The 13,593-nt window shown below is 40.7% G+C and overlaps 1 protein-coding gene across 1 annotated transcript in view; it reads left to right on the top strand.

The window, feature by feature from the left end:
* The first annotated feature begins 451 nt into the window (after positions 1-451).
* The window catches only part of sdc3 (syndecan 3), a 39,856-nt gene continuing 26,714 nt past the window's right edge, over positions 452-13,593 (top strand). Inside the window, 1 exon segment of the mRNA XM_020932715.2 lies at positions 452-962. Coding sequence (XP_020788374.2) covers positions 909-962 — 54 coding nt within the window. The 5' untranslated portion in view covers positions 452-908.

The following is a 13,593-nucleotide window of genomic DNA, read 5'->3' as shown; positions in this document are numbered from 1 at the left end:
TAATTAGAATATAGTGGGTCAGTAAGAAGCTGTAACTGTGACAGAAGAAAATTTGTAATAGTCTCCAAAAGACAGGAAAACCATTACCTCAACTTGTCATATCAGTTATTATAGTGTGTTTATTGGAGCATGGAGTCATCCCCAAAATTCTCATTACAGCACTTCAGGATTTCAGCAGATACTAATTGGCTGGGTGCTGAGGCAGCTCAAATTATTTTTAGTCTGTAGAATCAGGTGTGAGCCAACATCGGTTGTTTACCGAGTTAATTGGTTATCTATATCAATACACCTGGTAAAATTGGTCGCCAAAAACATTTGGTTAGTGGGTGAAACTAATCCGTGGCAACCCTGAAGACACCGCGGGGCTGTGTGTATTTTAAAGCACTTTGATGCCTGTTGGTGCCTGGGCAAGCTGCAGGGGGCATCCTCGCCCTGACTGCTGGAGATACCCCCGCCTCTCAAACGCAGCCTTCTGAGTCGCACACACGCACACTACCCTCCTCCTGCCAGACTCCCAGGCCAGGCAGCGACGCCATACGGAACATCCTGCCCTCCACGGACGGAGAGGGGGAGGAGAAACAGCGTGTACGCACAGACCCAGTGTGTATTGGGGCAAAGACACGGCGGGAGCAGGGTTAGTGAATCTATCTGGTCCGAAGCGCAAGAACCGGAGGACCGAGGGGAGGGCCTGGCACAAGCCTCCTGGTGTAGTGCTGAACGGGAGCAGAAGCAGCGAGCTATCGCCGACAAAACTTGGATTAAACGAGCCGTCAAGGAGGACGGCGGCTTGCACGTTGAAGTTGGAGAGACTATCCCCCACCGTGTGCGGCAGGCAGTGGCAGCAGTAGCAGCGTTTGTCCCTCGCACACCTCCCTGAACCTTGAGAAGGCAGCGACGGGAGGCTCACCATGAAGCTGCCTCGACTACTGGCGTTGACGGCACTGCTCGTTCACGCCGCCACGGTAAGCCCCGCACACATTCCTTTGTTAGCGCATAGGTGTGAGTGAGCTCGGGCTTCTATTAACGTGACAGTCGTGATAAAACGGCAGTCGACCTAGATATGAGCCTTATTGGCCACCCTTGACTCCCGTTGGGATAAGGGGGGCTGCTGGCGGCTACCGTGCATTGTACCCCCACCCCCCGCTTTCAACACGCGCCTTTGTGTCTCTCAGACGGGTTTACTGTGGCAGGAGGTGTGTGTGTGTGAGCATGTGAGTGAGTGTGGCGGTAATTAGCGGGTAATCTCTAATTGGACTTGATTATACAGTGCCTCTGTATGTGGAGTCTGTGTCACCGCTCACATCCTGCCCCTAATTTGGACCAGACTGCAATCTGCGGAGTTTATAACTGGGGTTCCCTCTGTAAAGCTTGTCCTGGGTCTTTGCGCGTGTGTGGCTGTCCGGTGTCTAACCTGTGAAGTGCACATTTCTGGAACAGTGGCATAGCAGGGTCCGCTTTGAGTTTAGGCTCCTTCACGGGGTATCCTCCATTCTCCATCACTCTCCTTTTCTTATAGCCAGATGAGTACGAGTGTGTGCGCAGAGTGTCGTGGGTGGGGTAACGGGGGAAGTTAACGGCGATGCGGTACGAAAGCTGGCATGGCATGATGTCATCGGGAATCGCGAAGAAGGCAAGCTGATTAGGCATTCGAGTCCCCCCTCCCCACCTCATCCCTCTCAACACCTTCTCTCCGGAACCGTCCACGCCATCCAAGTTTTACGCGCAAGATGCCCCCCCATAGGCTCCGGCAGCACGCCCACACTTTCCGCCACCGTGGATCTAGATTTATCCCGTGAGGAGGAGGTGAAACTCACTGAATCATTGAAAGAAAATGGAGCACCCAAAAACAGCCACGTCTACTTTTAAACCTAACAGAGACTTTTACAGAACAAACATTCCCATAGAGGCAAAGTGACGATGCTCAATAATTTATTCAACATCTAACGCCTTGTCATGTTTGGTTTGCTTCCTTTTGGATAATATTAGTTCAAACCCCCATACTTTTATCTTCTTCAGTGATGACACAATCTTCCATATTTGGTCCAACGGGATCAGAAAATCTATGACAAATCCAGATGAGACTTGGATTTGTCTCTGGCCCATGTCTAATGCTTTTATTAGGTTTCTGGGAGATTAGAGATGCAGCTTTAATCGATACAGATTTTTGTATAGATAAAGTTCAGTCTACACAGCACACATATGTCCTTTATTGTGGCTTTATTAATAATACTGCAGTTTCTTAGGGATAACACTTTTTTCTTTAACGTTTTCATGTGACAGAGTAGAAGGACAAGAAGCAGAGTTAGACACACATAGAACAATCAGACACAAGCTGGGACTCGAACTTCAAACACCCCCAAGAGCAATTGTTTTTAAGCATTTTCTTAAGCCTATATAATCATTATGGGCTCTTCAACAGGGGCACACAGGAAAAAAGGCCTCTCCACGTCAGGTGCAAATTTCCTTAACAAAAGCAAAACTTGCCTTTCACTACCGCCCGTTGGCTGTCAGTTATTTATTGCCACATATGCACTAAACTATATCTTGTTCTGTCTGTTTCTTCAGGCAGATGTTTGTGTGTGCAATAGTTTAAACGCTTTAAACTTTCCATTACAGGCTCCGTCAGTTTTGAGACACATTCCTCAACTTTTTCAGTGCTCTACTCCTCCAGCGTGCCCTACAAAAATCCCAAATCTCTTTAAATGAAAATTAAAGATTAGCCACAGTTGCCTTTAAGTGCAGAATTTCCCAGAACTAATTGGTGTTCCTTAAACACATTGTTTTCAAGGGCCTCTCTGGGTTCGGGGCCCCAGGGCATTTGCCCAAATTGCTTCGTTAGTAATCCAACCTCGTCCCCGTTTCTTGAATGGGATGGAGAATCTCTGCAATGCAATGCTTCAAAATGTATTTGATGCACCTCTTTTGTGTCACACCATTGGTTTTAGTTGACATGATTAGCAGCACATGTGTTTCTGTGGAAGTTTGAATTATTTCTTAATTTTGCTTGATTTTAGTTTAGTTCATGGTTATTTTTTTGTACATTTTTAGTACATTTCTTTAGGCTTTTATTTTACTTTTAGTAGTTATGTTGACATTACAGTATTGAAATGAGATGCAGTCTTTATTAGGCTGTTTGAATCTAAATCAGGCCTGTCTTATTTACACTGTAAATGTATGGACTTGTCTGTCCTTATGTCATTTACCCCAGTGGAGGACTCCAGTCTGTGGTGCACACAGCAGATCATTAGTGTCAGTGGGTGCAGTCGGAGCCAAAGATCCTACAGCTGACCTAATCTGTCTTTAAGCCTACAGAGGGAGACAGGTGTGACACACTTAACTGTATACAGTATGAGCACTCTTAGAAAGACTGTTGCTAATTTAATGCTATTGCAAGCCTGGTAAAAGTTGTGAGAATAGATGACAAATGCTATGGTCTTCAATTTATCAGAAATGTAACCCACTTAAATAAGTGCTGAGACTGTCTTGTAATAGGTGAATCTGTGGTACTTTATTGGCCCATAGTGAAATAATGAGAGTGTGGTGGTTTATCTGTCTGTAAACTTTGAAACTAACTGGCCACTGTTTACACCCCACCTATAAAACATAGCAGCTGGATTGGTGACAATTAAAGAACCTTAAATTTGCCCTCAATTAAAACTTGTAGAAAGCTGCCAGACCCTCCTATTCTATTATGTTTCTATTGAAGAGACATATTACATGATTTCCAATGCATCCTTCCTGCACATGCTCTTTTAATAGTAGCTTTTCAGGTGCAGGTGTTCTTGCTAAAGGTAACGGTGACACACACATAAACTGTCTCCCTGTGGCTATTCATAGGTTTCAGCTTCCTGTTATATTCAACATAAGGACCTTTTTTCACTTTCAAAACATACAATATGTAGTTTAATTATTATTCATTATAGACTTAGACAAAGTTTATTGATTCACAAGGGAAATTATTTGGACCCAAAATATAGATGTTAGTAATAAATTCAAAGTAATACCAGTGGTCCAAATGAACGCACATCTACATACATTACATACATCTTCAGCTTAGAGAGAGTACAGACGTGGAACAAAATGTCTTTCTGTAACATCTCCTGGCTCCAGACCAGTCCCTTCTTGACATCATCAAGGGTATCTCCAACTCGTGACATCATATCCGGATGACTTTACTTTACATTTGGAGACTAATTTTCCCATAGACATCTGCTGTGTCCGTCAGCCTCCATCTGTGTGCGTGTGGCTCAAAAATAGTGACAATATTCTGCCAAAGAGTCGTTCCCTTTTAACTGCTATTTGTGACGCGTGGATCATGTTTAACCCGTGAAAATGAATCAGTGTTTTGTTGCTTTCTTCCGATCACAGACAAAGCCCCCCATAGAGAGAGAGAAAGAGATGAAGGAGGGAAAGAGAGGAGGGACAAAATGAGGAAAAATAAGATGGTGTGATGGAGAGTGTGGAATGTGAGAGGCAATTTGACACAGGAAGTGGGTTCTTGTGAGCTGGACAGAAGACAAAGTCTCCACTCATGAACAGCTAAGAGGGCAGGTACATAGTCAAGTCTATGGAGGTATTTCAGGTGCTTGTGTGAACCCATGGGTGAAGGAGTGCATCTCAGCTTCCACAGTAGACCAACATGACAAGAACTGTACTTAAAAACATTCAAATTTAAAATGCAGAGCAGAGTTACTATATATTGACAATAATGTTTACCAAAGTTTGTCTTTATAATAACTACAGCATAATTAGCATGGATCATGGCTTAATTCACTATGAACAAATATTTTATTAATAACGATTCAGGCTTAGTAACTACTTAGTTATTGTTAATGTGTAATAGGTAAGCCTGAAAAAGACCAAACCAAACCAAGTTAGGTCAGATTTGTGGAGAGGCACCCCCACTCACAGTCATAATGCCTGTTTTTCTCAGTATTTTTGAGCAGTAAAACCACCTGTACTTAAATAAATGTAAGGTATTTAGAAAGACTATGCTAATATTTTAGAATGTATTGAATGTATACAATTAAGGTCAATTATTAGTTGTATTAGTTTTAGTCATATTAGTTTTTATAATGATGTAATGTTGTTTCCATTGTGGAGGTTTAGAAAAGTTAAAATTGAATCCTATAAATAGGTCCTTGTGTGAACCTGTGGGTGCAGGCTCTGGGTCATCCTCCAAAGGACAAAGGAAATGAAAGAATTGGCCTTCATATTCTGACTGCATTCAAGTCTATGAGAAAAATATTCCCCATTCTTCTGTTTATCTTCCCTTTGGGTGTTTTTGTGCAGTGGTTTGGTTAAATTACTTTTCTTTTATCTATTGCAGGAAAAAAGTTTGACTGTTTTTGATTTGAATGGAAAAAGTCCTGGCTCTGGGTAAGCTGTCACAAAAGCAAAGCAGTTGACAGTACCACCTTTTCTGGAATAATTGGAGCTTAAAATTAGTTAAACCTCCCCTTAGTGAGCGTGCAGATTGACTTTTTCAGCTAGAAAGAGTCCAAGCCAAGACTAAGTACCATGACCATGTAAAGAATTGTATGAATTTGAATGAAGCAAGGGCTCGAATGATTCACTCAAGTTTATTATTAGTTTAAGACTTGACAAAAGGTGCATTTACAACTATAGCCAACCCCTCTTCCTGTTCCTTGTATAAGAACAAACAAGCCACAAATTATGGCTTGTATTTTTCTCTTTTCATTAGTTGGTGCCATGGCTTTTGTTTATTGGACTGTTGCTATTGGTAACAACACAGTCTCCCAAATATGGCTTGGAGGTCAAAAAGCTATCTATGGTGAAAAGTTTGAAAAGGAGGTTAGTTTCCAAGAAAGCTTATTGAAATTTTAGGTTTTACTTTTTATCATGAGACCAAAAAACCACACTGATTCAAGTTACATTTTTATCCTTACATGACAGCCTTGTACTTAAAATTCTTCCTTAAATGGAGCAAAATTTGAATTTTGTCAAAAATACCATCAGTCAATGCCAACCAAACACCCATGGATCAATGTTGTTTTGCATTATCTAATATAGCAGGGGTACAGGTCAATAAGCCTCCAGCAGATAACCCAGGTGACCCTAAACTGTGGCCTTGGTATTTAAACATCACTGGTAGCAATTGTAGCATGTTGTGACAGCCTTAATTATAGCTGTTTTTGACCACGTCGTAATCTTAAGTCTCTAAATTGAACTAATCATCCTGGGCTGAACATTCCCAGACCTCAGGAAATTGAGGGAAAATTAAGGCAAACTTTAATTTCCGTGCTTTTAAACTTTAAGTTGCAGTAGCCTTTTTAAGATGACGACTCTTGATGTAATTGCGGTGGGGCACAGACTGTGGTAGACTGGCATTTTCCAGCCATGATGTGGATTTAAAAACCATGAAATAATGTACTCTTGGAAGAAAATAAGGTCTAAAATTTTTAAACAGTAGTCACATTTATGCTGTCCCACTCTCCTGCATTTACCCTTTAAAACTTCATACTATTTTTTTTTTAATTCTTTTTTATTCTTTATTCTTTTATTCTTTATTCTTCTTTTAATTACATCTATATAAACCATGAAATGTGAGTTACCAAGTCTAACATGTCCCTCAGACTAGTTTAAAAAGCCTTAAAGGAAGATTGTGTTATTCTTCTAGTGAAAGATTTGCTGCCTACTTGTCTCCATGGAGATATCATTGCTTTGTTAAGACTGTTCCATAGTACTAGCCAGGCTGGTGCCACCTATTGCCTCAGCTCAATTTCATTTCTCTCCAGCGACTAGGTCAAGAATCGCAATACACTAGCCGGTTTGCAAAAACCCTTGACATCAAACTGAAGTGCCTGTCTGGGTCCCTTTTGTGGGCCAGCACAACAGTAAACAAAGTGGTCGAGATGGATGTAGATGAGGCCATACATTATGGCAGTTGGCAACGTTACCTGAGATCGAGGATATAAAGCTGGAACAAAGAGAATGTTTGGTGAATTTTATCAAAGGGAAAGACGTTATTGCCCTTCTTCCTATGGGATTTGGCACATTACATACGTCATGACCAAATAGCAAAGATTGGTTAAATAAAAACTACCCACCCTCCGTCGAGCAAACAAATCCTAATGCTGCGAGGTCAGATGGTTTCCACAAAGTGAAACCGGCTGATGATTCAGGCTTCCATAGTACAGCATTAATCATATTTATCTTCATGGAGATGAGCAACACCACCAGGCAAAGTTCTGTGAAGAGGCGAACTTGCTCACACTAAGAATGCACATTTTTCTTTCAGCAATGGAAACACCTGCAATGGAATAAAAGCAAAAAGTTAAAAGCTATACTGTGGGACATTTCAGGCATAGAAGCCAAGTTTTTATTTGTGGGGTGAGACTGCCATTTAGCATACCATGACATAAAATATACTCACCCAAAAATACATTGAGTAAAAGTGTTTTGAAAGAGGCACTCAGAAATGTCAATCCTCTGCTTGACTAACAGTATACTCTTTCCTCTCACCTTTTGATCCACTTACTATTGAGCAATCCGTGAATTCCCTGCTTGGATCTTCAAAAGATATTTCTAAAAGCCACCTTGTATTCACTTGTCTGAAACCCCCTCACCCTCTTCCCCTCATCATGGCCAGTGCAAGACACGAGTGCGTACATGCTGGCTCTCACCCCTACGCACCGCCGCACATTTAACACTAACATGCCGATAATCTTATTCTAGACTACATCCGCTATTCCCCCACACGAGACCCGCTGCTGAATAGTTCTGTTGATTCAGTGACTCGGAGAGGGGGAGACCGAGAATGCTGGAGGTGTTTTTAGGTAGGTCAAAAACAGGCTCCACACCACTATCTCTTCGCTGTGCTGTAATTGGACGACTGCACACAGACATACTCGCATAGTTATTCTCAAGAGTCAGTGCATGGATACAAAGGCAAGAACTGGCAGAAGGGCTGGAGAAGGGAAAACTAGTCGCTTTAAGATAATGAGAAGGAGGTAAAATGGACAGCTGATGGTACTGTAGGAGTATAGGGGAGTCATGATTGCAGTTAAAATATGAGGATGGTATAGCACTACTTTTCAACCCTTTTGAGAAATGAAAAATCGCACAGCCCTAAATACAGATCCAATTTTAAAAGTCCCATTTTACGCAAAATTGACTCAGTGACTGTGAGGTTTAAGCCATGTTATAATGTTGTCACTGCCTCAAAAACATACCTAGAGTTGTGTTTTGTTTGAGTAATCCTTCAGTAATAGTCTGTCTACGTCTCCAAAGCTCAAAACGCTCTCTTCCACCTTGTCATGTCAACAATTACCTTTTACCTTTATTTCAGCAGAGACTGACAATTCCAGAGTTGTAGTGAAGGAGTATGGATTTTAAAAACGCAGTGGATCTCTGTTTGTATTACGACATAACAAGTTGGAACAGAGTGTTTTCAGTTTGAGAGAAAAACTCAGCCAAAATATGCAGGGTTTGTGTGTTAAAATGAAACAAAACACAACTCCAGGTATGTTTTTGATCAGGAAACAACATTCCAACATAGATCAGAAAATAGCATTATATAAGCCCTTTAATTAAGATTATGAATGAATAATTTCTTATCTTGTTATTCAGAAGGGTTAATTTCATCAAGATGGTCACATACTAAAGGAATTATCTATCTGTGAATGAAAGTGAAAACGGTTTCACTGCAAAATTGAGAAGTTTTGTCACGTTAGTAACAATAAAATGTGATATTGACCTGAAGAAAATGGTATAAACTTTTTCAACATCACCACAAAGTTTGAAGTTGGCTGTTGAATTTTACTTGCAAAATTGGTTTCAAAGATGTGATGTGTTGTCTTTTATGGAGCCGACCTAGGGGGAGTTTTATCTATTAAGGCCAAGATGGGATGACACGTTGTCTTGTGATTAGAAACCAGACTGGTGTGATCTCTCTTCATGGCAACCAGATAGCAAGGCCTTCTGTTCTTGACACGTTCTTATCTTAAGTGTAAGGATAACGTCAATGTCAAATTCTTTTCACTATAAAATGACAATTACGCCTACAGTTACGCTGCTAACAGACCTCCCAACTCACTAGCCAGCTCTGGTGAATACAACCTCCTCAGCAAATGTAATGATCTGTCCATTTCCTATAATGAGAGTTACAGGGCTGACTGGTCTTTAAGCACTCTGTTTTCCTCCATTAAGGCAAAGACAGCAGGCACCCGCTCTAGTGTTTGTGCAGTCTTTTATAAAGGTGTCACTATTCGTCTGCTCACAACATAATGCTGCCATTTTCAAACACAAACAGGTTTTTCCAGAATCTGTTAAAGTGTGAAGTCACATGGACCTTGAAATGGAGGAAAAGTTATTGGGTTTTACTGTGCAGAAAGGATTACTCAATACAATCTGGTACATTTATACAATATTGAATCATACTAGACCGCTATTCATATTATTTATACGTATTCTGATTTACTACTGGACTGGGCAAGTCAGAATTTCTATCAGCCCTGAGATAAAGTGGTTAGGCAGACAGACCTGAGACCACCAACTGAAAGAGGAAATGTACACTGAATGTTCTAATGTTCTTTTGTTAAAAAATTAACAGCCCATTAAGTTGAGGTCAGTAGTGTATAAGGAATCCGGTAATGCCGTGTAATAGTGATAACTTTGCAATTTTAATGTTTGTTTGATAGTCTGTTCATCTTTTGTGCAATACAGGAACCTCAGCCATTTGCAGGCATGTTTAAGCACATTTCTTATGGATTGCCCAATGCATAATATTTCTAATATTGCATAATATTGGCTTCAGGATAAAAGAGAGCTATTAATCATTTGTCCTATTGCAGTGTAAATGTTTTGTTCATTGTGATTGAATGGCATGTTGGTAAATCTGATAGATCTGTTAGATCAGATAGAACTAATCTATGGAGAAAAATCATTTGGTTAGACAGATCACACAGAAACACAGTTCTCAAGGAAGTGTACATTCTCAAGGAAGTGTACATTGACAACTGGCAGTTTATTTAAAAGAATTTGTATTTTTATAAAACTTTTAGACAGTCATATGGTGCCTATTATAAAGGAACTGTCGTCTTGTCTGTCCAATTTTGAATGTATACTTATTCCAAACCAACTAATCCACCTAAAACATCTCAACAGTTTGTTCATTCAGATGAAAAGCAATGGGCTTTAGATGAGATTACATTAGATTTATTGTCATTGTACAAAATACAACAAAACTTTGATAGAGCAAAAGTACAGCAGTTCAAGTGAATAAATATCAATACATTCTCACATTTTCCTGTAAATGTGTGTGTGTGTGTGTGTGTGTGTGAGTGTGTGTGCTGTGTAGTGTGGGCTGTGGCCTATAGCATGCTGTAAAATGAGTGCCGGGATGTCGTCCGGAGCAGAGTGGAGCACGATGGAAAATGCTGGGATGGAGGGATGGAGAGGTGGGGGCAGGGAGGACGGGTGGCTGCTCTTTTCCCAGGAGGCCTTGCTGCTGTACCTGCTCTCTTCATGGCCGTCACCATGACAACGAGCATGGCTGCCGCTGTCACTGCTTCATCTCTCCTCTCCCCTCACTCTCCTCTCTCTTTCCTTGCAGTCTCTCCATTCTGCTCCTTCTGTGGCCATTGTTCATTTCATTCACTTTCTTCATATCTCTATTTGCAAACCCTGCTATTGCCTTTCATATGTCCTCCTTTGATTCAGTACAACAAATGAATCCATATACGTTAAGTTAAAATAGCGTTTCCCACTTTCAACGGCCTGTGTGGCACGGAGCTATAACAAGACTTTAAATTACAGAGCGTAAATGCAAAGGCGCTATCTCCAAATGCCACAAAGCATTCTGGGATGTTCTGTATGTTTCGCTATAAATAAAACCTCCAGAAACAGGGCACCTCCCTCCTCCCCGCTCGCTTCCGTGTGTGTGTGTTTGCAAATGGATTGCATAGGCAGCACACCAGACCATTATACCAGTGTTTGCTTATAGCCATATTATCATATTCATGGTTGTATGGCAGCATCTTTCTTCTGCGTATTGCCCTATCCAATTGCCTGCAGATTTCAGAGGTAATTGGGTTAACGAATAGGCCGGATGGGTGGGGTCATGCAGAGCTGAAACCCAACGCGGCCCAATGGGAGCGTGGCTATGTGAAGTTATTGATGGGGGCAGATAAGCAGAAAGCTCAGATAAGACTGGTGGCTTGTAGTTCTTGGGGTCTGAAGTGTGGCCTTTCTCTGACCTCCTCAAACACCTCCAGTATCTCACTCTCAATCTGTTTACCGCCTCACTTTGGGATTTGTGGACAACTGTATGTTTGACCATTTTGGTCAACTTGCCATTTGATTTCTTCAGCGATTGCAGTGACCAAGCTGAAAAATCAGAACTAGACTGAAAGCTGAAATATTAGAAAAAAGATTACAAGCGTGATCTTAAAAGTTTGTAGTTCTTGTATTATTTTAGCAGTTCATATTTCATTGATCTCTACAATGTTACTGCCCATGCATGTGTTTAAGTAAATATGAAATAAAATTAAATATTAAAAATCTGCCAGCAATTTTTTTTTTCTCTCATATGTTTTCCCTAAATTGATCAGTTAATTTTATGAGGATAAAAAATAAAGATGCTTGATATTAAATGTTGTCATAGCTTACTTTGTTTTAGACCCAAATACATTTCGTCCACCATTAGATGAAGCAAAGGTCTTATCAGTATTTGAATATTGCTCCTAATAATAATAAAGGCATCCACATCAATACAGTTTTCCTGCTAAAGAAATTGATCCATGCGGCCTTAAACAGCCATTGATTTTGTGTTTACCACTTACAGAGCTCCTACTTCTCAACATAACCCAAACCCAGGTAACAAGGTTGTACGTTTCAGCCCTTTAACGATATCAGATCTCCTCTTCCTGTGCCACGCTCCATTACCTCTGCCCCTGCTTCAGACAGAATAGACTTGCCCTGACTGGAAACTGTTCCACTGGGAGCCCCATGTTTGAAAATGACCACTGCGTGCGCTCAATGCCCTGTAAGCTTGTTTGGACTTAATAGTAGCATGGACTAAATGAAGATGCAGTACAAGATGTGAGTGTGCTCTGCAGTGTAGTGGGGGACTACAGAGGAATCATAAATCAGGAGCAATAGGAGTAACGTCGATTGGAAAAAAGCGCGTGTTATAGATCGCTTGTTTCCGTAGCGATGGAAAAAAAGGTCATATAAATGTTTGCAAGGACCCGTCACACGTTGAGCTCGATGCGTGATGGGCCTTGTTAATATTCTGACACCCAATTTGTCATAGTCTTTTTGCTCTCATCTCTGCTCTGCCTGTGATGGATTTTGCATGATGTTTTGTTTTCTGATTAGAAATGTCTGAAAGTGTTTGTCACTTAATCTACAGATCAGGTTTTGTGTTTAATCACAGAATGGTAATTGGGGTAGAATTTGTTTTTATCAACTGGGAAATTGTTAAGATAATATTTTGCTATTTGCTAGGTTTTAAAGGACCCATATTATGCTATTTTCTGATCTATCTTATAATGTTTCCTTATCAGATATCCATGCACATATACCTGGAGTTGTGTTTTGTTTCATTCACACATGTTTACTACTCTGCTGTGTTTTTAAACTCCATACACTATCACTAGAATTTTGGATGATTTCAGCCCTGAATTGCTAGTCTCTACTGAAATAAAGGTAAAAGGCAGCTGTAACTAACACTACATGACAGCAAAGGGTGGATCAGAGGATTTTGAGCTTTGGAGATGTAGACAGACTAATAATAAAGGATTACTCAAACGTGTGAATGAAACAAAACCCAACTCTGCGTATGTTTTTGAGAAGTTAACAACACTCTAACATGGCTTAGAGCTCACAGGAGTCAGTTTAGCTTAATATTGGACCTTTCAAGATTTGACATGTGCATCTGTCATGTTAAAGCCAGTCGAATATTTGTTTAGTGAGACAGATTCAGTCATCACTTGTTAGTGATCAGGTTGGGTCTTTTTAATTGAGAGGTCTGCAGACATTCCTCTCTCAGTAAAAGCATGTTATTTGGTGCAGAGTACAGACTTTGGAGGAAGAACTTTTGTTTTATTCCCCAGACCTAATTAGGATTATGTTATCACTAGTCAGAAAGATGGGTTCAGAAAATTGTAGGATTAGAAAAAAAAAAATTAAAACTCATTTCTGAAATATTTTTTTTGTAGGATTTAGGTGGGAACTAAGAATTATGTTCTGGTAAATGTGTGCTTTTTAGTTGGCTTAAGCTGCCATCATCTTGTATGGATGCTGCTATTAGCTATGATATTTGCTGTTTATTCTCCATATCATTCAATAATATTCCTTCAGAACATTGTACATGTAGTGGGACTGGCCGCTCTAGTCTCTGTATTTGGGATAGCCACACATAGGATGCACACAGGAAGTATTTATAGATCCGGGCCCTCTCTCTGGGGCTGGGGGAGTTTCCGGAGTGCATGTTATATGACTGTTTACATGACAGTAAGCAAAGCGAGTTTACAGAGACCCTGCCCTGTTGTGCCAAACCTGGTATAGGCTACAGAGCAACAAAGAGCCATGTGACTAGTATGTACGTGTGTGTCTTGAATAATTTAT

The sequence above is a fragment of the Boleophthalmus pectinirostris genome, unplaced genomic scaffold (assembly GCF_026225935.1).
Source record: "Boleophthalmus pectinirostris isolate CB_2022bp ecotype Guang Dong unplaced genomic scaffold, ASM2622593v1 HiC_scaffold_21, whole genome shotgun sequence".
Classification (NCBI taxonomy): Eukaryota; Metazoa; Chordata; class Actinopteri; order Gobiiformes; family Gobiidae; genus Boleophthalmus; species Boleophthalmus pectinirostris.
This window is presented reverse-complemented; position numbering and strand designations above follow the sequence as displayed.